Genomic DNA, 23,878 nt, shown 5'->3' on the forward strand with positions numbered 1-23,878 from the left:
GTTTTGGTCCAAAACTGCCAGTGGGGAGGAAAGTCTCTTCAATGAATGGTGTTGGGGAAACTGGATAATCAAACATGCAAGAATTAAAATAGAGCCTACGGCAACCATATTAAAAAGTAAAATCACAGTGGATTAAAGATTCAAAAATAAGATCTGAAACTGTGAATGTTCCAGAAGAAAACACAGGAGCCAGGTTTTAAGATGTTGGTCTGGGTAATGATTTTTTAGATGTCACCCTGAAGGCACAGGCAACAATAGATTAAAGAGAGTGCATCAAACTGAACATTTCCACACAACAGCTACAGAGTGAAGAGAGAACTTAGAGAATTACAGAAAATATTTACAAACTACACATGTGATAATGCACTAATGAGCTCAAACAGCTCTACAGCAAGACAAAGTAATATCTCACAAATGGGCAAAGGACCTGAATATACACTTCTCAAAAGACATATTAATGGCCAACGGGTATATGAAAAATGTTCAATATCTACCTGTACTCCCATGTTTACTGCAGCTCAATTCACAATAGCTGAGATATGGAACGATCACAGATGACTGAATAAAGAAATGTAGTATATATACACATGATAGAATACTACTCAGCCTTAAAAAAGAATGAAACACTGACTTTTGCAACAAAATGGAAGCAACTGGAGATCATTAGGCACAGTAAATAAGCCAGATCCCTCCAAAAATATGTTTTCTCTCATTTGTTATAGTTAAAATGTAGAGAGAGTATAAGAAAAGTTAATGTATTTGTTGGGGCTGTCACATAGTAGGCTAAGCCTTGGCCTGCAGTGCTGGCCTCCCATATGGGTACCAGTTTGTGTCCCACTGCTGTGCTTCTGATCCAGCTCTCTGCTATGGCCTGAGAAATCAGGCAGAAGATGGCCCAAGTGCTTAGGCCTCTGCACCTACATGGGAGATCCAGAAGAAGTTTCTGGCTCCTGGCTTTGGATCGGCCCAGCTCCAGCTGTTGTGGCCATTTGGGGAGTGAACTAACAGACGGAAGACTGTTCTATGTGTGTGTCTCTCTCTCTGTGTCTGTAATTCTGCCTCTCAAGTATATAATATAAAAAATTTTAAAAGCTTTTAAAAAGTTAATATATATGAGTGAGTGAAATTGTCACCTTCGGATTTGATTAGTTTATGGTCTTTGTCTATATTCCTGCTCTCTCCACTTTTTCCTTGTTGAACATTTTATTTAGTGGAGAATTAAGGCTTTGACTAATGTTCTCTTTATATTAATAAAAATCAATAAAAAGATGTAATGACATGAAAAAAACAGTAAAGTGTTAGATTATAGCAGGAACTTCTACAACCCAAAGAGACGAGGGTATGAAGCTCAATTGACAAACAGTTCAAGACTGTGAAGAGGCAATTTGAAGGAGAGAAATGCTGCCTAGTGCTGAGATGCCAGGTACCCAGAGGTAGGGACCTCAAGCAAGCTGTGCTCCTCTTTCCCAGGGACCGCTGGCTCTCCCCAGAGCCCCTGCATGTCGGGAGAGAACAGGATAGGCGCAGAAGGGACTGGGGACTTATGGGTCAGACTCCTCCCCACCTCCCTCTTCTCCCTCTTCTGTCCCTCCCTGGGACTGGAAATGAACACAAAATACTCAAGGGAGGCCCAGGGTCAAAGAAACCGGAATAATCACAGCTAGCAGCAGATAAAAATCAAATGCTTCCACGTCCCTGGGCTCCCTTATGGCTCAGCACACACACACACACACACAAAATACTTTCCACCAGCTCCAAGGCCATTTAAATGCTGAATGAAACATTATGAATGGGAGAATGACTCATCATTCTAAAACATGGGAGGCCAGGTTGTGCAAACACCCACACTGCCCACCCATCCTCCTCACCTTGGCCCCGGGCCTGGAAGACAACCAACAAAACCCTCTGGACTTCCGTATAAGTCTTCGTGTGCTGAGATGGGCAGCTGCCCACGGGCCATGGTGTGAAATACTCCTGGCTGCACACACCTTGTTTCTAGAGCAAAGCTGCACTGTTCAGCCATCAAAAACTGTAAACTCTATCATGTATGGCAACAGGGATGAAGCTGGAGTAGAATATGCTAAATGAAATAAGCCAACCACATACAGGCAGATATAAGGGTTGCGCAATCTTACTCATATGTGCAACCTAAAAAATCTGAACTCGTCAAAGCAGAGAAAAGAATGGTGGCTGAGGGAAATGTGAGGTTTTGGTGCAAGGTGGAAAAGTTTCAGTTACGTAGGATGAGTAAGTTCTGAAGGTCTAAGCACTGGTGGCAATCATTAGCAATGCTATAGGTATAGCTGGAATTTTTACTAAGAAGCTAAGATCTTAAATGTTCTCAGCACACACGCACATGATGGCCATGTGAAGTGATGGCTATGTTTTCCTTGACTATGGTCATCATTTTACAATGTATTGTGTTGTATGCCACACACACACACACATATGCAGTATATCCATTGGAGGATTGCATTTTCAACAAGTGGTGCTCGAGGAACTGGACAATCAGAGAGAGAGAGAGAGGGAGAGAGGTTTCAACCTAAACCTAAGCCTCAAACTTTATACAAAACTAATTGTTTGCTGAATTGTAAAACTACAAAAATTTAAAAGATTTAGGTGGGAGCAGAAAACACAAGACAATCTTCAGAGTCTCCGGCTAAGCAAAGATTTTACACCGAAAGCAGGATCCATTAAAAAAAAAGTTTCTAAATTGAACCTCATCAAAATTAAAACCTCTTCTCTGTGTAAAGATTCTGTTAAAGGGTCGAAAAGACCCCTTAGAATGGTAGGACTTATTTGCAAATCACTGACAATGCGTATCCAAACTACATAAAAAACTTCCCAAATTCAAACAGTAAACATCAATCACTCTCATTGGAAAATGAACAAAAGACAAAAGCAGCTATTTCCCTGAACAGGATGCACAGATAGGGAATGAGCACAGGAAATGGTCTCCGCATCATTAATCCTTAGGGAGATGCAAAATGAGACCCGCACAAGACAGCGCTGCACACCTACCAGCATGGTCCAAGGAAAGACAGTCACAACACCAGGTGCTGGCAGAGATGCAGAGAAGCTGGACCACTCCCTCACTGCTGGCAGAAATGTAAAATGGTATGGCCACTGTGGAAGGCAGTTGGATAGTTTTTTTTTTAAAAACCAAACTCAACATGTAATTACCATATGACCCGGCAATTGCACTCCTGCATATTTATCACATGTAAATGAAAACTTATGTTCACACAAAAATGTGTACCCAAATGTTCATAGCAGCTTTATTCATAATTACCAAGAACTGGAAACAACCCATATGTCCTTCAATGGGTGACTAAACAAACTGTGGTACACAGGATACCACTCATCAATACAAAGCAATGAACTGTTAATACACACAATAAGCTGGACAAATGTATGTATGCTGAAGGGGCCAAAGCCAAAAGATATGACCCATTTATATAACACAATTGGAAGCATAAACTTATAATTAGAGGACAATTACAGATTGTCATGGTGAGGGATGGAAAGAGAGGGCAAGAACTGGGAACGAGGCAAGTATGGTTATCACGGGATGACACAAGGGATTCCTGTGGTGATAGCACTGCTCGGTGTCTGTGCTGTGGAGGTGGCTACTCACCGAATGCACACAGAAACCAAATGCATACAGAGGCACAGAGAGACACGCAGAACCAAATGCATACATACACACACAGAGACACAGAATCAAGTGCACACATACACACAGACCTACAGAACCAAATGAACACAGATACACATACAGACCAAAATGCACACACATGTACACAGATGTGTACAGGAGGGAAAGCCTGAATAAAATCCATCAATTCTATCAATGTCAGTACCCTGGCAGTGGTACAATACTAACTTTTCAAAATATTTCCGCTGGGTGAAACTGGGTAAAGGATCCTGGAAGACCGTCTGTATTGTCTCTTACAATTGCACGTGAATCTACAATTCTCTCAGTGAAAAGGTCAGTTTAATTCAGACACTAGATAATATCATAGTTAACCTTGAACCCTGATCAAGGAGTCTGAACTCTTTGAGAAGCTCACTGAGTATGGCTGGCTTGAGGAGAGCCACGATGCAGAATGGGTGTGATGATGGAGCAGGATGGATTACAGAAGATACCGAAGGCAGGGACTCGGAAAATCCCAGCTGGGACTCAAATGAGGGGTCATATGGAAGCCCATAGAGAATGCAGTGAGTGTGGAATAGATCTGTGCTGTGGCCACTTCAGCAATCACATTCTCAATGTGCATTTCCGAGTCTGATCATAAAATAAAAGCATTTCCAAGAGGCATCCATCCATACTGAACTCATTCTTCTAGGCCATCATTTTCACATTTTGTAAAAATGAAGACAGCATTTGAGTCCTTGGTTTCAATAATTTTTAAAGTTTTCATTTATGTATTTTCATTTTATTTAAAAGGCAGAGAGAGGTGGGCAATGAAGGGCAGGAATCCTCCATCTGCTGGTTCACTCCTACAACGCCCACAGTAACTGAGTCTGGGACAGGCCAAAGCCTGGAGCCTGGAACTCAATGCAGATCTCCCATGCGGATGGCAGAGACCCAAGTGCATGAGCCATCACCTGCTGCCTCCCAGGGTGTATGTATATCAGCAGAAAGCTGAAACCAGAAGTGCAGCCAGGACTCAAACTCGGGCTCCTCAATATGGGATGTGGGCATCCCAACAGCATCTTAACCTCTTTGCCAAATGCCTGCCCTGGTTTCAAAAATTTTTGAAATGTAAGTGAAATAAGTTTTCCATTCTTTGTGATAATTGGCATGTTTTAAATCATTGTGTATTTGAAGATCTGAAAAATATTAGACTTGTGACTTAAATTAATTTTAACTAAACATTGATAAAATTTGCTTACATGTCTGTGAACAAGTTTAAATGTCAGAGGAAATTTAATTTGTTAATTTTAATGTTTGATTTGTTGACTTTCTCAAGCAGCATTGAAAGTTCAAAGATATGAATTTATACATTTATGCAATTGTACAGGAAACAAAATACAACAGAATGAAGCTCTTCTCTGGGCATGAAAGATTCTAGTCATCCGACTGCAGATCCAGGATCTGAGTCTCTCTGTGCCCTCAGGTTCTATCCACAAAATCTGAGAGCCCTGGACAGGTTTGTACCATGTCTTACGTCACTCTAGATCTAGAAGAAGGAACAGGCTTACCTTATGGGGTTGTCCATCCTGGACACTGTGAGGAAGGCAGCAAGGTTGGCCGTGTAGGAGGAGCACACGATGAGGGTGAAGAGCCACCAACTGCCCATCACGATGCGCATTGCCATGGAGTTCACGGAAGATTCGCCACCTGCGGGAGGCAGGCAGGGTGAACTGGCCTGCGGTGGTGGGGGATGGGAGCTTCACTCCCTTCCCCAGAGACCTGCTCTGCCCTGTGGCCAGGCCAGGGGACCAGGGAAGGGACTGCCCACTGCATGGGGGAACTGTGCTGGTAGTGGTCAAGGCATCTACAGCTACTGATCTTGGAATGGGATGAAGGACCACAGAACATGTAGGAGTCCAGATGGGCTGTGCAGAGATAAGAAGCTTGCCACAACACCGGGGACAGAATTCTGAATGCCAAAACCTTCTCACTGAGCTGAGAACTCCTAGGGCAGCAAACCAAGCTGGCTCCCCCCCCCCCCGATTCCAAATCCACACAGAGTAGACTCAGAGATTTTGTAAATACAGGCTGAGCGTCTACCCAGAGGGTTCCAGAGCTTTCTTTTCAACCAAGGAATGAGATGGACCCTATGACTTCTATTAATATTCAGCCCTCACTAGAAGACTTTTTCCCAGGATTCTCAGAAATCATTGCAAGTAACTTTCGGGGAGAAGCTGCCTCTTTCAGGCCAATTATTTCTCCTTGGTCCCTTAGGTGGTAGCAGAGGAAAGCGTCTCACTGCCCACTTATTCTCCTTATATAACCTTGAAAAGCTTTCGCCAGGGTAAAAACAGGACCACGACTCACATTAGGAACTTTGCAATTTGTCCTTTTCCACCCCAGATTGCACAGTGCAGAACCCTCAAGCAGAGGAGAATGCCTAGCAGACTGCAGTACTATCGGGATTATTTTTCCCCCATTATGAGTGCAAATTTAAACAAGATGCAGGGTTTCTCCTGACAACCTCATGTGCCTAGCAATCAAAGGTGGGAGGGGAGAGACGCTCAAGGCAGAACTCCAAAGTTAATCTTACATAACGGGGAGAATCAGGATCTGAAGTTGAGTTCTTTGTCATCATTTTTTTCCGTTTCAATCTGATATCACATAGAGAAATTGGGGCAGTGTGATATTAGGAGTGTGCTAGAGATGAAATCGAATTGCATTTAAAATGACTGGGTGAAGTTATTTCTAAGAACAGTGCCCACAGGGAAAAGTCCTTCCAGGTCCTCAGGGTTAACCAAGGCCAGGAGACAGGCAGGTACCTTGCTGCACGAAGGCTCCGTACACGATCCAGATGGCGCTGTGCAGGGTGGCGGAGGCGGACGGTCGCGGCTGGGCGGCACTCTGCGCCCTCACGGCCTGGATCCGGTTCAGCACAAAGATGAGCACCCCCACCACAGGGATGGCGGCCGCGATGCAGGCCCACACCGCGAAGTCAAAGGGCGCGAACAGGGAGAAGATGCTGATCTTCTCCTCCGGCTTCTTCATGAGGATCCCCACTGAGTAGTCCATGTACCGCTTGCTGAAGTCCACGACGCTCTCCCTCTCGGGGGTGATGGTGATGGCGGAGATGGCCGCGTCTGCTCTCTGAAAGGCAAACCAGCTCCTCAGTCCACGCACCCCCGCCCCTCCAGGGCTTCTGTGCAGAGGAAGCGGATTTGAGGGTTGACACCCTGCGGCTCTGCACCCTATAAGGTCAAGTCCAACACTGCGCTGTCTGCTGTTGCCTCTCCTCTCTTCTTCCAGGGTTATCCAAATTTCCCCTAGAGAGCAGGGCCAGTCTCCACCCAGCTTCCCCAAACACCATCACCACACCGATCCCTCTCTTTTCGAAAAGACTTCAGCAATTAGATGGTGAGCTGCTCAATGGAGATTTCTGCTAACATTTGGGGCCTGGATTGGTTTTTTAAATTTTTACTTATTTATTTATTTATTTATTTATTTATTTTATGACAGGCTGAGTTTGTGAGAGAGAGAGAGAAAGAGAGAGAGAGAGGTCTTCCTTCCATTGGTTCACCCCCAAAATGGCTGCTACAGCCGGCGTGCTGCACCGATCCAAAGGCAGGAGCCAGGTGCTTCCTCCTGGTCTCCCATGTGGATGCAGGGCCCAAGCACTTGGACCATCCTCCACTGCCTTCCCGGGCCACAGCAGAGAGCTGGACTGGAAGAGGAGCAACCAGGACAGAATCCAGCACCCCAACCAGGACTAGAACCCGGGGTGCCAGCACCAACGGCAGAGGATCAGCCTAGTGAGCCATGGCGCTGGCCGGGGACCGGATTGTTTTATATGCAAAGTAAAACTCCCTAGGAATAAAGGGTCATCTACTGGTTTCTGTTTCCCACCATTCCCTATCTCACGGCCTGCAGACACATGAGCTGGTTTTTCCTGTACCCAAACCATACTGTGAAGGGTTTCTCTGCACTTGCCCTACTGTGACCTCAAAATGTCCCCTGAGAGTTCTGCTTCCAAAAGTGGCTTCATTGTAAAAACAGAAAAATGCTCCATTAGGATGGACCTGGACTGGAGATGAGGCTGCCATGTCTGGGAGAGGTTAGGAGCTTCACTGCCTAGAGGAGAGGGAGGCGGGCAATGTGGTCTAGTTTGCTGTGGCTGTTAGAGTGCTGAGAGCCATGGTCATCACTTTGATCTTGGCTCTGGGACCTCGAGGTAGGAGGCATCAACAGTGATTATGGTGAGTTTTTGAACAGCCAATCCTGACCACTGGTTTGACCCATGTGTCAAAGTGGGGGAAAGGATTTTACAAGATTGAATGTGTGGCTTAGAAGTGCGGATAAACCAACATCCAACACCATCTAGAGTACAGAGGACACAAGATGTGGGAGGGGACTTCGTTCAAGCACTCCTCTTACACTTGTCACATTTTTCATCTCTGGTTCTTGCCTCTCTTCCCAGAAACCCAATATCCAGGTGTTGCCTCTTAGGGTTGGGAGAGTTTGGAGCATATTTAAGGGTAGGTTTACACTCTAGGGTAAGTAAGGTCTACAGGACACACTAGCGAATCAACTCATGACAGAGGTGGAGGGGTTGACCGTTGATAGGAGAGAGACACTCCCCCCATGGCAGGACTGGGTGGGCAATACTCCCCTATGGAGGGGAGGGCAGGTGCCAGCAGATATGTATGCATTTGATAAGGAGTAAAAGTTAATTTCATGACCAGAAGTCTCAATTTCCTTCTCCCAATATAAGAGGAGGATGGAGGATCATTAGGGAGCTCTAGGAGAGCTTTGGAAGAGGTCTTTGAGGGATGTGGCCAAGGGGACCCACAAAGGGTAAGTTTGGGAATTGAGTTGCACAGAGGCGCAGCTGAGGTTGGAGAGCAAAGCTCAGACCCTCATCTAACAGATTCATGATTTTCTTCTCTACTTGAATGCAGCAGCCTGGCTATTGGAGTTAAGAAGGCAAAGAACAGAACCAATTCAGGGCTTGGATGCAACAGGACATTGGGAGCATGGATGCATGAGGGATGAAGGGAAGAGAGGGTCTCTATGTGGTCAGCCACAGAGGATGTACTAGGCAGGGGAGGCTGCAGTGCCAGGTAGGCCCCGAAACATCTGAGCAGGATAGACTCAAATGCACGGGCTAAGTGGAAGAGCCAGAGGCAAGAGACCATATATTGCATGAGTGCATTTGTATGAAATGTCACAACCGCAACTCAGCAGAGATGGAAAGTAGATTAGTGGTTGCCTTGGGCTGGGGGCGGGAATGGCAGTAACTGTAAATCGGTATGGGAGCCCGCAGTGGGATTATAGCAGAGCTCTCAAAGTAGATTACAGAGATGGTTGCACACTCAGTACAGTTACTCAAATCATTGCATTGACATCTAAAATGGCTAACTTACATAGTATCTGAATTTCCCCACAATAAATTTGTTTCTCAGAAAAGATAAAGGGAAATTGGAGTGATCCCAGGCCTAGTGCCTACCTTTATACATTTAAAAAGCAAAGAGCCAGTGTTTGGGAAGTAAAGACCCCAAAGAGTCCAAAGCAAAACAAGCTGTGGTCCGGGTTGGGGAGGGCAGGCATGACAGTTACAGTGACTAATGTGAGATACTAGCAAGGTGCATGGGAGCAGGGAGTCTACACACTGCGAGTCCAGCGCTGTCTACAGCACAGTACACAATTGTCAACGTGTGTGTGTCAAAAGAATGAGTCCAATGCCACTGTCAGAAGTGACTGTGGGGAAAAGATTGACAGGTCCCTAGAATCCAGACGCAAGGCTGGGGATGAGAGGGACTGGCCTCAAGCCCCGAGTTCCCATGAGGACACAGGTGCTGCAGGAGGGACAAAAGGTAAAGATCTGAAACAAGTATGCAGGGCTGGGGATGTCACACCACAGACACACGGCCATGCAGAACAGTCACACACACTCATGCTTATGCAAGTGGCAGCATGCATGTAATCTGCTGTGGTCTCCGGGCAAGAGGAGAAAGGGCACTCCCAGTGCCCCTGGTGGGCACTAGGTTCCTGTTTCAGCCCCAGAAAGGGGGGTGGGTCTCCTGACAGGAGTGCTACAGGGTAGGCATGGTGGGTGAGCTTGCAAGGGCTGAGAGCAATGGTTAGGGAGGGAGACACAGAGCACTGGGGGAGGAGAAGGTAACAGAGCAATCACAGGTGCAGAGGAGGGTAACCGGACTGTTTAGCTGGACCAACAGCATAATGGCCAAGTTGCAAGGCCACCCAGGGGCACACCAGGGGACCCCTTGTCATGAACCAGCTTGTGGGACCTACCTTGCTGATAAGCTCCCCGATCATCCCGTTCCAGGAGGTGTTGTGGAGCTGGTGACCGTACCTGCCATCGGGGGCCTGGTAAATCTCATACTTGAAGCCCAAAGCCTTGGCCAGCGCGTCCAGGACATCGATGGAAAACCCTTTGTAACGCTTAGGCTGCCCAAGGATGTTCTCAGCCACCATCACGAAAGGTTCTTCCTGGGAACAGCAGAATGAACGATCTTCATTAACACCCACATCTGGGGTACGGTCCGACAGACCCATCTAGGAATCCTAACTTGAATTGTTAGTATTTACCCAATTGTGACCTGGAGGCTGAACTCCTCTGCCCTTTTCTAAAAGAAGTTTATGGGCAATCACGGAACAGTGTGCAGCACAATCACCCCAATCAGCAGGTCAACACACAGCCATGCAAATTTACCTGTCCTGTGTGACGTCATCACGGGCTGTGCCCAAACCCCAACTCGTAGAATAACAGCCCTCATTTTCCTACTTTCATTTGTAACACACTCTGACCTTAGGAAATGCCATAATTTTAGGAGACCTACATAAGACATGTGACACTTCTCATCCAGGATAATAAATGGCAATAAAGATCTGAGATATTAAATTGAGAGAAGACCGTATTTTATCTATCAGCTTGTACTAGAAAATAGATGCTGATGAACCAGCCAAGGTCATGCTGTAAGTGAAAGGGTAGGCTCGAGTTAAAATCCACAGGTTCTGAGCCCAAAGCTGTGCTGTGTGCACACCCACACATTTTGTGCTGTGTCATGTGTGGAGCAGGTGGCCCCCTGGAAGGCAGCCCAGCCTCTCCCCCACCCCCACTCCCCTTCCTTCTTGCAGGAAACGGAACAAGAAGGAGCTTTGGGCAAAGGGTGGCAGGGCCTATATCTCATTAATTTAGTGCTGTCGGGAAAATAAGATGCAAGGCACATTCAGAGTCTGCAGAAACACCAGGGGCTTCTGGGCCTGCTGGGACCAAGGGGAACATCTGGCCCATGTCCAACCCAGCTAGTAAGGGGTAAATCTGAAGTCTCTTAGAAATGCAAAAGTCTGTGATTCCAGGACAAGGATGCTGGAACAAGGAACTAGCAAGTGGGCTTCATCAGGAAGTTTGTGTCATGTGGGCCACCCAGATGCTGGGGGCTGAAAGAACTTCCTCCTCCCAGCACCTTTCTGGGGACCACGGCTGCCAGCACCACTCACCTGAAGACCAGCAGCCAGTCAGTCAAGACCCTGTTGACGCCCAAGGAGCAAAGGAGTGGCAGAGCGCCCTCTCGAGGTCAGTGGTGGATCGGGATGCAGGGCCCCTGCTCTAGAGCAGTTTAGGGACCTCCCTTGGAGTCTTATCCTTTCACACAGTTATTTGAATGAAAGGCTCAGTTTGCTCCTCAAGATCCCCTTTCTCTCCAAACACAGCCCTAAACAGACAGCAGCCTTAAGCTTCCAGAATATCCCCGTGATCCTACCAAGACAGTCACCACTTTGAGAGTCAGTCCTTGGAGGCGGCTGCCCATGGGCCTCTCCTGTAGGCTGCCATTCAGGCCTTTCTCCGAGTCCCACGTTGCCAACTGTGGAGAAGAGGGAGTGTGAGACACAGACACATGGGACAGGCATCTGCGCATACCTTAGGAACACGTTTCCTAAACTGGGAACCTGAGTCAGGCAGGGAGGTGGGCAGCAGCTCTGTGGGCTTCCCAGAGACCCAGATCCATCCTGCAGTTGTAAAGGAGAACAGAGAGGTCCATTGCCTCCATCAGCTCACCCAGGCCACTGGGACTGCTGGTATCCCCAAAATGCAAGCAGTTGGGAAGAGCTTGTCACTAGGACAAATGTTTATGTCCCAATTGTATTCTGTCTGCACACAGAGGCTGTGTCACTTTGTCTCCCACAAAGTCTCCTCTTCCTTTAATCACTCCTTTGACTTTCTTGGGCCACAGGGACTTAAATTAAACCATTGCCTCCGCCACAGGCAGGCTGGGGCTCAGCAGTAAAGCAAGTAACAAAAGCCCAAGTGTGCAGCTTCTCTTGCACCCAGGTGCCTACTGCAAACAGGGCCAGGAGCTCTCTGCATGTTTTCTCTGTAGTGTAAACGCCATCAGATAGGCAGCAGAGGGGGAGAGCACAACAAATATTCTGTGTGTGTGCCACATCCTTCTGCACTTCCTGGGTATGTGCAGTGGCTCAATGCAACTGTGCCAGGCACCCTAAGGTGGTGAAGACTCTGCCATCGCTCGGAAACAACAGAGGAGACACAGTTGTTTCCCGGACTGCTCTCCTCAGCCCTGCATCCCTGCAGGGCCTGAGCAAAAATGGCCACCTCTTTGGTCAATGATTCTCAACTATAAACTGGATACAGGTGAGAGAAAATACAGAACATACTGGCTTCACTTCCAAGCAACTAAATCAGAGCCTTAGGGTAATATCCATGCCTTTGGAACGGTCCTGTCATGCCCTTCTGGAATCCTTGGCTTGGCTGCATAGTAGGATCTCTCAGGGAGCTCTTTAATACCCTGAAGACTAGACCCCACCTCCAGAGATTCTGATCTAAGTGATTTAGATATTGTGGTCTAGATATGGTGGCTACACACAGCCAGGATTGTGAGCCACTGCTGTAGGTTGAACCAGTAATTCTCAAACTGTGATGCACAGATAAATCACTCAGGGGGTTCAGGTGCACTTTCTGATTCTAGCCTTGGAGATTATTTCTGTCTAACAAGCTCCTGGGTGCTGCTGCTTGCTGCTGCTCCATGGATCACCATTTATGTAAGGATCAGACAGCCATGCACAGTGCCTACTCTTTGCCAGGGAAGACCCCAAACACCCCTAGTTGACCTGAGCAGCAGAAATACTCCTCGGACACTGCAGGACCTAGTGGAGCCATCAGCATCTCCACAGGAGGACACGAGTACTCTCCCAGCACCACCCACAGCTCTGGCACTGGCTGCAGGGTCTGCACACTGAGCCCTGGCTATGAGGTCCAGAACCTCAATGACCATTCCTACTGTCACTTTGGACATGACACCTACCAAGACAGCTCTCTCCTTGCAGGATGTCTAGCAGTGACGAATGCGATTTTAGTTAAGAGTGTGGCCATGCACGCTGAAGAGCTCCCCCTCCCCCCAACCAGCAGATTATTTTGGAAAGCATTCCAGTGAAAGCAAGTTAAGATCTACCCAGGGCCGGCGCCGTGGCTCAACAGGCTAATCCTCCGCCTAGTGGCGCCGGCACACCGGGTTCTAGTCCTGGTCGGGGCACCGGATTCTGTCCCGGTTGCCCCTCTTCCAGGCCAGCTCTCTGCTATGGCCCGGGAGTGCAGTGGAGGATGGCCCAAGTGCTTGGGCCCTGAACCCAATGGGAGACCAGGAGAAGCACCTGGCTCCTGCCTTCGGATCAGCGCGGTGTGCCGGCCACAGTGCGCCGGCCGCGGCAGCCATTGGAGGCTGAATCAACGGCAAAGGAAGACCTTTCTCTCTGTCTCTCTCTCTGTCCACTCTGCCTGTCAAAAAAAAAAAAAAATCTACCCAGAACTCTGGTCGAGGACATCAAGATGGTGATGACACCAGACTCTGGGAACTGGTACGGTGGGAAGAAACATGGCTGCTTCTCCACTCGTTCTAAAGAAAGAGTCCTAAGACCTCAAGTTGATTCCTGCAGCTGGGTTACAGAGACAGTCAGAGGGAAGACGACACATTCCGAGGACGACACATTCCGAGGAGGAGAGCGAAGGGATTGATTCTCTGCCTTCTTTGGATACCTCAGTGGGGACTCAGGGGGCAGGGATGGTGTGTGTTCACCATGACATAATGGTGTGCACCCCCTAACTGCTCAGTCCAGGTACTGGAGCTGCTTAACCCTCATGTGTGTTCTGCTACCCTTCCAGGTCTGGGTGGAGTTCTGAAGGTCTCTTTGAGCATCTCAATGGCTCACAAGTTGATAGTGGAGGTGGCTGTTTCTTAATGCTGGCTTCCGAGTTCAGAGTCTGGACGCACTGTCCCACGCCAGGATCCGAGTTCCTAACACCTGGTGCCAAATGTTTCCCACTCTGGACCCCTGCACAAGGAAGGAGCATGCTGGCCCCTTGATGCTCTGGTTTAGACAAGCAAAAGAAGCAGGGCTGTGCTTGATCAGCCAGGCTTTACCTGCCCGTCTACCAGGATTGCATCAAGCATGATGGAGAATGGAAGCAGGAAGAAGGCGTTGGCATGGAGCCCTGTGCTGCCAGGGTGCTAGCTCGGCTCTAAGAAGCTTCCAGCCACTGCCTGGCTCCAGGTGGCAGCTCCTCTGCCTCAAACCTTCCAACAGCCTCCTCACTGGTCTCATTAACCCACTCTCTCTCTCTCTCTCTTCCAGCCTTGTGCTACGCTGATGGGTGCCTTTACAGGAAGCAAACTCAAACACGAACTATGCCAGTTAAAGAAAGGTCTTCCCAATCCCAGGCCAGCCACGGTCCTCAGCCTCACTTCACTTTGTACAGCTACAGCACACCATATTCCCTCCTGACCTGGGCTTCAGCTCCTTCTGCCTGGAGCTCCAGTTCTGTTCCTCGGGATCTGATAAATGCTTAATGATCTGAATTAAGTATTTACTTGAGAGAGAAAATTCATTCACTGGTTCACACCCCAGATGCTCACAAAAGCTCCGACCTGGGATCAGTCTGGTCGCCCACTGGGGTGGCAGGGACCCAGTCATCTGATCCATCACCACCACCTCCCGGGGTCTGCATTAGCAGAAAGCTGGAGTCAGGAGTCAGGGTCAGGTCTCGAACCCACTCACTCCAATATGGGATGCAGGCAACTTCACCAATATCTTAGTGACTAGGCCAAACGCCCACCCCTTAATCATCTGTGTGGGTTTTTTGCAAATAAGCTTTCACTTTGGAGTAGTTTGGATTTACAGAAAAGTTGTAGAAGTCGTGCAGAGATGTCCATATGCCCCACTCTCTGTCGTTGAGGTGTTAACATTACTGTATCACACTGACCACACTGATTATGACTAATGAATGTGTCACTCAACCTGCAGTAGAAATCATCTCTGGTGCTGAGTCTGTGAGGCAGCTGTGGGACCCAGCTTCCTTGCTCTGTTCTCTGGGTCAAAACCCCATCTTCCTAAGCCATCTGGTCTCTCAGGCTCTGCAGCTCAGACGTGCCTTGTTCATTCCTGTCCACCATGCACCAAACACCACATCCTTCTCTCCAAGATTTGCTTCTAACACTTGTGTAGCTTTGGGGAAGGAAACGGGAAGCTGGGAATAAGTAGGTGTGTGTGAGCCTACAGATCTCTGCTCCTTGCTTTCACCCTTTCCCTGGGAAGCACAGCGTTAGAAACAGTGAAGGCAAGTCCACAAATATTTGTTCAATTAATTAAACTGCTCTGAGATTCCATTTTCTTATCTATAAAATGGAAGAAAACCATCTTCCCTGCTTACCAAGTTGAGGGGCTGTTCACAGGAGAAAAGAATTTTGAAATAATCTATTATAAAATAGCTTAATTAAGAAACACAAAGTAAAGAAGCAGATTGTAAAACCGCATGACCTGTGTAGCATTAATGGTGCTTAAAAAAAAATAAAACAAAAGCAATAGTAAAAAGAGGAAGGGATATGTTAAAATAAGATACAGGAAGCATGTGTTACACGTGGTAGGTGGAATTAGGAATAACCATCATTCCCTTCTTTATGCTCCTCTGGGTTTTAACAAGTTTCTCATTCCTTTCACAAGAAGAAAAATAAGCCTTGGATAAAAATAACTGGCATAGGTGATTAAACAAAACCTTTATCACATGCACTTCTACGAGAGGCAAATGTCAAGGGTACAAAAGGAGTCAAGCGATCTGCCGGTACCCCAAGGCCAACGTGAGAGTCAGAACTCACAAAATCAGTGCTCTGGTGCCAAGGAGCTGTGGCCTGGGGGTGCACTCCTACTGCAGATTCAACCAGCGTCTCTTATTTAAGACCCCTCCACACTGGAGAAAGGCTCCATAAACCTGTTGTAGCAGGGATAGGGAGGCAGTTAGAGCTGAAACCTAGATGCGTGAGGACAGGCAAAGTTTTTCCACTAAGAATGACAGCACCAAAGCATCTCAGTTAATATTCAGACGACCCTGATGCAAGAGCGGCTTTTAAAACAAAGTGGGGCCAGCGCCACGGCTCAATAGGCTAATCCTCCACCTGCGGTGCCGGCACCCAGGGTTCTAGCCCTGGTCAGGGCACCATATTCTGTCCCAGTTGCTCCTCTTCCTGTCCAGCTCTCTGCTGTGGCCCGGGAAGGCAGTGGAGGATGGCCCAAGTGCTTGGGCCCTGCACCCGCATGGGAGACCAGGAAAAAGCAAGTGGCCCCTGGCTTCAGATCAGCATGGTGCGCCAGCTGCAGCGGCCATTGATGGGTGAACCAATGGAAAAAAGAAAGACCTTTCTGTCTCTCTCTCTCTCACTGTCCACTCTGCCTGTCAAAAAAAAAAAAAAAAAAAAAAGTGGAATTTGATGAGAGGTGGGAAAAAAAAAAAAGGTTCCTCTAAAGCTGTCATCATCCTTATCTTTTTGTCTGAAAGTGCTCGGGACTTAGTTATTTTTTGTTTTGTTTCAATGCAAGCATCTCTCTACCTGGCCGTTGGGCATCCTGCACCCTGACAAAGAAAGAAAAACTACTTCAAAGCAAAACCCAAATTCTGCCTTTCCAACACATCAAAGTGCAGCTGTGTTCCCGGATTCGGGATACTGCATGTTGGGCAGGAGACTTTATTATTCCCTCACATCTGGACGAAGCTGAGCGCCCCAGGCTGCGCGAATCTTCCTGCTTCCAGGAAGTTCTGTGCTCTCACCCAGTTCTAAAGACTAACCAACCTGCATCATTTCTGAATGAAGCCATCCCTCTGAGCACCCATTATATTGGAACAGGACAGAGAAAAGCATAATTCAGAGGAGGGAATCCAGTGGAAATTTTTGTTTGTAATGCAGCCTTTAAATGTATTCCCAACCACACAGCAGGCAACATTAGGAGAGATTGTGCCCTCACCTGTGTCCCAAGAACACTGGTGCTCCCTGCTTGCAATGCCACAGAAAATATTTCAGTCAATAAAAGCTGAATGGGGCAGAGAGGCATGATAAACGGGAAGCCAGGAAAACCTTTTACCCACGGAAGTCCTGACTCTTCGTCATATGGCTCCAGAGCGTTCCATTTGTACACATGTGCATCTACTCTGACTTCTTGTACTTTGCAGACAGAACGATGTTTATGGGATCGATGAATTTATGGCCACAGACACCCACTTTTGACAGCTGACCTGTCAAGATCAGTGCCTGAAAAACTAATTTCCAGCACTGTTAAACTAAACGAGCACTGCTTGTATTTGATAAGACAGCTATGGTTTTCATTCATGGCTGCGATCTGCCCTGACCGGGCCAGAAATGTGGGTAGAGCCAGAGGTGACGGCACAATCATCACTTGGAAGGAGATGTATGCTTTCCAAATCTGATTATGACAAACAACTCTTCAGGAGATCAGCCAATCAGAGAATAGATTTCATAAATCACTGGCCTCAGGAAAATGTATTTCCTGAGTTAAGCGGGGTGTTCTTCATGTTGGAAGTTACAGGGATTTGGGACTCTGTGGCCTGCCCTTAAGAAAGGCAGGGCTAGTAACTCTAAGTGGGCCAGGCCTCTTTTGGAAGATAGAGCTTTGTGATCTGTGACCTAGCGGCAGTGCCATTGTCTCTTCTTGGGGATGGAAGATGACGAGAGGAGACAATCCAGCTGCCTTACAGCTCAGAGATGGAATAAGACCTGCGTCATACATCAGGGAACCTGGAAAAATTCATGGAAAATGGGATTAAAAGAGAAGTTTATTTTGGTGCAAAAAAAAAAATGGAATCCATGCATAGTTTTTTTTTTTTTCCATGAACTTTTTTTGAAGACCCCTCATATGCAGCCTTGCCAATTCCTGGAGAGAGGAGGGAAGGAAGGAAGAAAGGGAGGTAGGGAGGTAGGGAAGGGGTTACTTTGCTCAAATTGTCTGTTATACTTTCAGAGCTGAGTGGAGTGTACAGCTTGTCTCAGGTAAGAGAGCACTGAGCACGTGAGGTGACATTGTTATGACCCTGAGTGTCTGACCCCAGGGCCATCGCTGAAGTCCCATGTGAACCGCACCCTCAGCAGCCAGCGACTGTGTCAGCTGAGTGTAGGTGGCCTCTGTCGGGACACAGGCTTCAGGAATGATGACCATGGGGGTTCATTATCAAGTGCATAATAAGCCCTCTATTGCATTTTGCTCCCTTATCCATTTGCACTGGAAAACAAAATGGGCACAGTGTGCATTTCAAGGGATCACTGTGCTAGATGGGGATGGGGTGAAGGGGAGGCTCCTGTCATGAGTCAGTTTGATTGACCATTCAGCCAGCCCTGATGGCAGACAGTTGACTGCAAGTATTAGCTTTGGCTAAAAGCAAGGATAACATGTTTTAGACACAGATGCAGCATCTCAGAAAGAGAAGCTAAGCCTCTGAGGGTACAGCACTAACATTGGTTGCCAGAGTTCCTGAAGTAAGGTTTAATTTGAAAGTTCCTTTGGGGAATTCCAGCATATTGGTGCCACTAAGGCAAGGCTTTGGAGGTTAAGAATCACAGAAGTTGGCAGTCAGCACCAAGTCTATATACACCTGCATCAAGTCTATATACACTGCACCAAGGCTATATACACTGCACCAAGGCTATATACACTGCACCAAGGCTATATACACTGCAGCAAGTCTATATACACTGTACGAAGTCTATATATACCTGCTGAGAAATGGCTGGAACCACTCAGCACAGGATGGGGGGACTCACTGTGCTAGGGGGAGGACTGGACGTCTCCCTCTCAGCCAAGTCTGTCTGCAAAGGGAATCAAGCATTTGATGAAAGCTGTACTAACTTAAAACAAGCCCCAGCAGAACAAGGGCTGCATTTCCAGAGGGCAGAGCTGTAAAGAACTGAAGAAAAGTGAAATAGGCCAGGGGAGCTGTCAGGCTTGGGGCTTCATGAAAAACCCTTAGCAAGGATGGGAGAAAGAGACTCCCCCTGCAGTGCTGGCGAGGAGCAGGTGACACCTGAGCAGAAATGCTTTGAGCCCTGGCATCTGGATCATGCACGAGGAAGCCAACAGGCATACCTAACTCCAAGGCTCCAGTCTCCAGAAGACCAGGGCACAACGGGCTCCCTGGGCTAGAAGTACTGACAGATTCATCAGCACCAGCAAAGGAGACTTTCTGTCATGTTGAGTGAAGATGGGGGCATCCCCTCTTCTGCTTAAGATACAGAAAGCAGCAGGAAGATGTTGTACTGATTTCCACCACAAGAAAATAGCTAGTTAATCGCCAACAACCTATTTAACAACAACGAAAAGTCAGCTCCTAAGAGACTTGCAGTCACCAGATCATCTCTGCCCTCCAGGGAGAGAGGACATCAGAAAGGTTTCCTTTTTGCTCAGCGTGGGTCCCTAGAAGTGGCTGTTACAAAAGTAAACAGGAGGGAAAATAATGTGGAATTTTAGCAAAGGAAGGGCACGGGTGGTCCAGCAGGACAGTGAGAGTCCCCAGGAGCTCCAGCACCTAGGGAGGAACCCCCATTCAGCCACACTTTTCCACCAGGTCTCCAGCAAGTGGAGTGGGAGAAAGCAAAAGAGAACACAGCAGCCCACAGTCAGGGGAGAGGATCCCACTCGCACATTCCCAGTCTCAGACGTGTGTCAGGTATCTAAGAAGAAAACTTACAACTCAGTGATAAGATGCATCCAATTTTTAGAAATAATGAACTTATTTCTCCAAAGGAAATATGCACACGGAAATATATATGCTCTGCATCATGAGTCATCAGGAATATGCAAAATAAAGTTACCAGGAGATAATACTGAATGTGAACAGAATGGCTAAGATCAGAGACTGACTTTATCAAGTGTTGCTGAGGATCTGGAAGGCAAAATATGCAGTCACTCTGCAGCAGGGCTGGGAAACTTCTTCCACAGGTAGACATATACCTGCCATGGACCCAACCAGTCCATCTCTGGCCATTTATATAATGGAGACACAAAAGGTCATCAAAACATTCATGAAGTGAAACCAAAAGTATATACTTGGGGAAAAATTTGAACTTCATACACATGAAAGGTTTTCAGAAAATTCAAGAAAGAAGCATATTATGAAAAATTATGCATAAAATTCAACATTTTCTGCACCAAAATAAGTATCATTTAATTCTATCTTTCCATGAAACTTTTTTTAAAGTTTTATTTATTTATTTGAAAGGCAGTTATAGAGAGACAGAGGCAGAGAGAGGGGGAGAGAAGTCTTCCATCCACTGGTTCACTCCCCAGATGGCTGCAATGGCTGGAGCTGCACTGATCCGAAGCCAGGAGCCAGGAGCTTCTTTCAGGTCTCCCACATGGATGCAGAGGTTCAAGGACTTGGGCCATCTTCTACTGCTTTCCAGGCCATAGCAGAGAGCTGGATCAGAAGTGGAGCAGCTGGGACTGGAACCGGTGCCCATATGGCATGCTGGCACCACAGGCGGCGGCTTTACCCACTATGCCACAGTGCTGGCCCCATCCATGAAATTTTTAAAGTTCCCTCATATAAAATACATCCATACAATGTCTACATAGCAATTTTATTTGTAATAGCCAAAGGAGACAATGTGTCTAAGTACTTATCAGCTGGTAAATGGGTAAACAAACTGTAGTTTATTGATACAACAAAACCCTACTCAGCAAAAAAACACCCAAGATGCTGTCATGTGTAAAAACTTGGATAAGTTACAAAAGAAATAGGCCAAGTGAATATAGACAGATGCAAAAGATGGTGTAATTTATGATCTCTTTTTATGACATTTTTGCAAAGGCCATATTCTAGGGACTGGAAGCAGATTATAGGTTGCCTGGAACTGCAACTGGGCACAGGGTATCTAATGCAAAGAGGAAACAGATACTGTTGGGGACAATGGAAGTGTCCTATACCTTGAATCTCCTGGTGATACTGTATCCATTGGTTAGAAGTGATCAAACCTCAACTGAGGGAATTTATTGAAGATAATTCACCTAAATAAACCTGAGATAGCTATAATTATTTTGAAGATATGGAGCCATGTGCTAAGGAGGGGTACTAATGATTAAAGGCAGGGAATTCCAAAATAAATCCTTGGCTGATATTACTGCCTCTGGGTGATTGCATTTTGACCATGGAGCTAGAGGCCATGAAGTAGGCAAGAAATTGTCTACCAACCTCAAAGAACTAGAAACATTCTTGCTTGAGATTTAGAAGAATGTAAGTGCAGTTTTACCTGCAAGTAGCTTCATTGTGTGCATGGGACAAACAGCTTACATAACATTACACACACACACATACACACACACAGTAGGTTCAGCTTTTTAAACTCTGATTTCTTTTTGTGAGATGGTGCATGTACATGCCTAAACCACAAAAGTAGTAATAGGTGGCTGTTCCTAGCATTGGGTAGAGTAATGCAATCACATGGAATGTTCACCTCTTGCACAATATAATCCTTTAATGTTTGAATTGTTTCACACAGACAGGAAACCATTGGTTTTTTTTGACAGGCAGAGTTAGACAGAGAGAGAAAGAGAGAGAAAGATCTTCCTTTTTCCATTGGCTCACCCCACAAGTGGCCGCTACGGCCGGTGCGTTGTGGCCGGCGTGCTGCGCCGATCCAAAGCCAGGAGCCAAGTTCCTCCTCCTGGTTTCCTATGTGGGTGCAAGGTTCAAGGACCTGGGCCATCCTCCACTGTACTCCCGGGGCCACAGCAGAGAGCTGGACTGGAAGAGGAGCAACTGGGACAGAACCAGCGCCCCAACCGGGACTTGAACCCGGAGTGCCGGTGCCACAGGCAGAGGATTAGCCTAGTGAGCCTCGGCACCAGCCACCATTGGTTTTCATAGTCAGATGAAAAACGAGGAAGCAATTTTCACTTTGAAACTGCACTGTGATCTAGCTTGTGATGGCAACATAGAGGTTTGTATCCCTCTCTAATTGTTTTAGGGACATTGACTTTGTCTCTCTAAATAATCCACAAATTCTAGCAGAGGTGTTTCTGCAGTGGGGTGAGCTAGACTGGCATTCTGTCTGCTCTACTCATGAGCAGAGGCACTTCGGGTAAGGCATTGGGACTGCTTAGATTCCCTTCTTTGGGCTCACAGAGTCTCACCCATAGCTCCTATGAGATATTAGTCATTGTTCTCAGCAATCTTTTTTCTCTTCATTTCTACTATGCTAAAGCCCATACTAATAAATTATACAATTTTTGTTAGTTTGAATTCACTAGAATCAATGGTGCTATACACACTATATATCAGTTGAAAGTCTGATAAGATCTGTTCTGACAGCCAGGGCTATGAGTGTTATATTAGAAAAAGTGGCAGGTAGTTCCCATTGGATTCTCCCTAAATCCCTGGCCATCCTCTCTCCCTGGAACATCCTCTCCTTTCTTTGTTCTCTAGCTCTTTGAAGATCATTCTAGAGGTTCTTCCTTGCACTCCAACAGTGTCTCCCTTCCACAAGCCCATAAATTGACTATAACTCTGTGGGAATCCTTACCACCACATACTAAGACACCACGCCTATCCACTCACAGACAGACTAAATCTCTTTGAAGGCAAGGCTATCTCTGCTTCACTTTGCTTCACTCAATAAAATCTTATTAGAAATATTAATAAAATCGATCATTGCTTTGGTGCTTCTTCATTAACTGGCTGGAATTTCATGATTTTCTCAAACTCTAGCTACTGGGTCTTGTCCCATATCTGAAGCTCCCCAAAGCTATTCTCACTCAATATTGAATTTTTCACATCGGTTTAAAGCTCCTGGATTGGGTTTTCTTTTTGGCATGATTTTGTGTTGAAAACTTACTCTCAGACTTCTGAACTTGAAAAAGGGTTGGTAAAATGAATGATTCCAGTGGTGTTCTTACAAACCTACTTTAGAGGTCTCTACCTCTGGACCCTTGCTGGTGCGTGGTTTGATGGACAGGAGCAGCTCCTCTTGGCCCCTCCCACATCTACTGAACCAGTGTCTGCACTTGAACAAGAGCCCCAGGTGATGCACAGGTGCAGTAAGTGATCAGAAACACAAGCTCTGAATCATGACACCAGTATTTCTTGCCTTAAACCTCTGTGAGCTGTTTTACCAATCTCTTAGGTCCTATCTTATCCAGCTTCCACCCAGAAGCCAGTTTTCTCTTCTTCTTTTTTTAATGAAAACAACTTTATTCCACTCTCCTTAACATTCCCAATGGGTTTCCTATTAAACTTGACTATCTTTTCTGTGGCCTCTAAGAGTCTTCAGTCCTCTCTGCCCTTCATATTCACTTTGTGCCACTTTGCACACTGTGCCCACAATCCAGACACAGGCTACCCTTCACTTTTTTCTCTCAGATCAAGTTCCTCACTGGTTAGGAACATTGTGCACACCCTCCTCTCCCCTGATAACTCTTATCTCTCCTATTCACAACCCATGGTCGCCTTGTTCTCATTTGGCAGGTCTTGCCTGATGGGTTTTCATCTTGATAAAGGCTTCCCAGGTCATTCTTAAGTACTTGTAATATTCTCAAATACAGGATCTTGTTATTTTCTTCCTAACTCCCAAAGAAGCAAACTCTGAAAACCACTGCCCATGATGAAGCTGACACCTGCTTTTCCCATCATCACAAACAAAACATGTGATACAACATTTGGCACATAGCATGCACATAGCAAATATTTATTGACTAACCAAAAAAATTAAGAGCTAGTCCAGGGTCAGCGTAATTTTCAGAAAATGGCAGACAGTAAATATTTTAGACCCTTGGGTCATATGGTCTTTATGGTCAACTACTCAATGGGTATAGATGGGTTCCAATAAGCTTTATGTCCAAAACGAATGTCGGGTTGGATTGAGCCCAAGGGTGACA

The 23,878-nt window shown here is 46.7% G+C and overlaps 1 protein-coding gene across 1 annotated transcript in view; it reads right to left on the reverse strand.

The window, feature by feature from the left end:
- The window catches only part of LOC133775995 (glutamate receptor ionotropic, delta-1), a 706,634-nt gene that overhangs the window by 113,871 nt on the left and 568,885 nt on the right, over positions 1-23,878 (reverse strand). The window contains exons 9-12 of the mRNA XM_062214629.1: positions 11,422-11,523; positions 9,950-10,147; positions 6,463-6,787; positions 5,209-5,347 (exon numbers count right to left, since the gene is read on the reverse strand). Coding sequence (XP_062070613.1) covers positions 5,209-5,347; positions 6,463-6,787; positions 9,950-10,147; positions 11,422-11,523 — 764 coding nt within the window. The remainder of the gene's footprint in view (positions 1-5,208; positions 5,348-6,462; positions 6,788-9,949; positions 10,148-11,421; positions 11,524-23,878) is intronic.

Source organism: Lepus europaeus, chromosome 17 (genome assembly GCF_033115175.1).
Source record: "Lepus europaeus isolate LE1 chromosome 17, mLepTim1.pri, whole genome shotgun sequence".
NCBI lineage: Eukaryota > Metazoa > Chordata > Mammalia > Lagomorpha > Leporidae > Lepus > Lepus europaeus.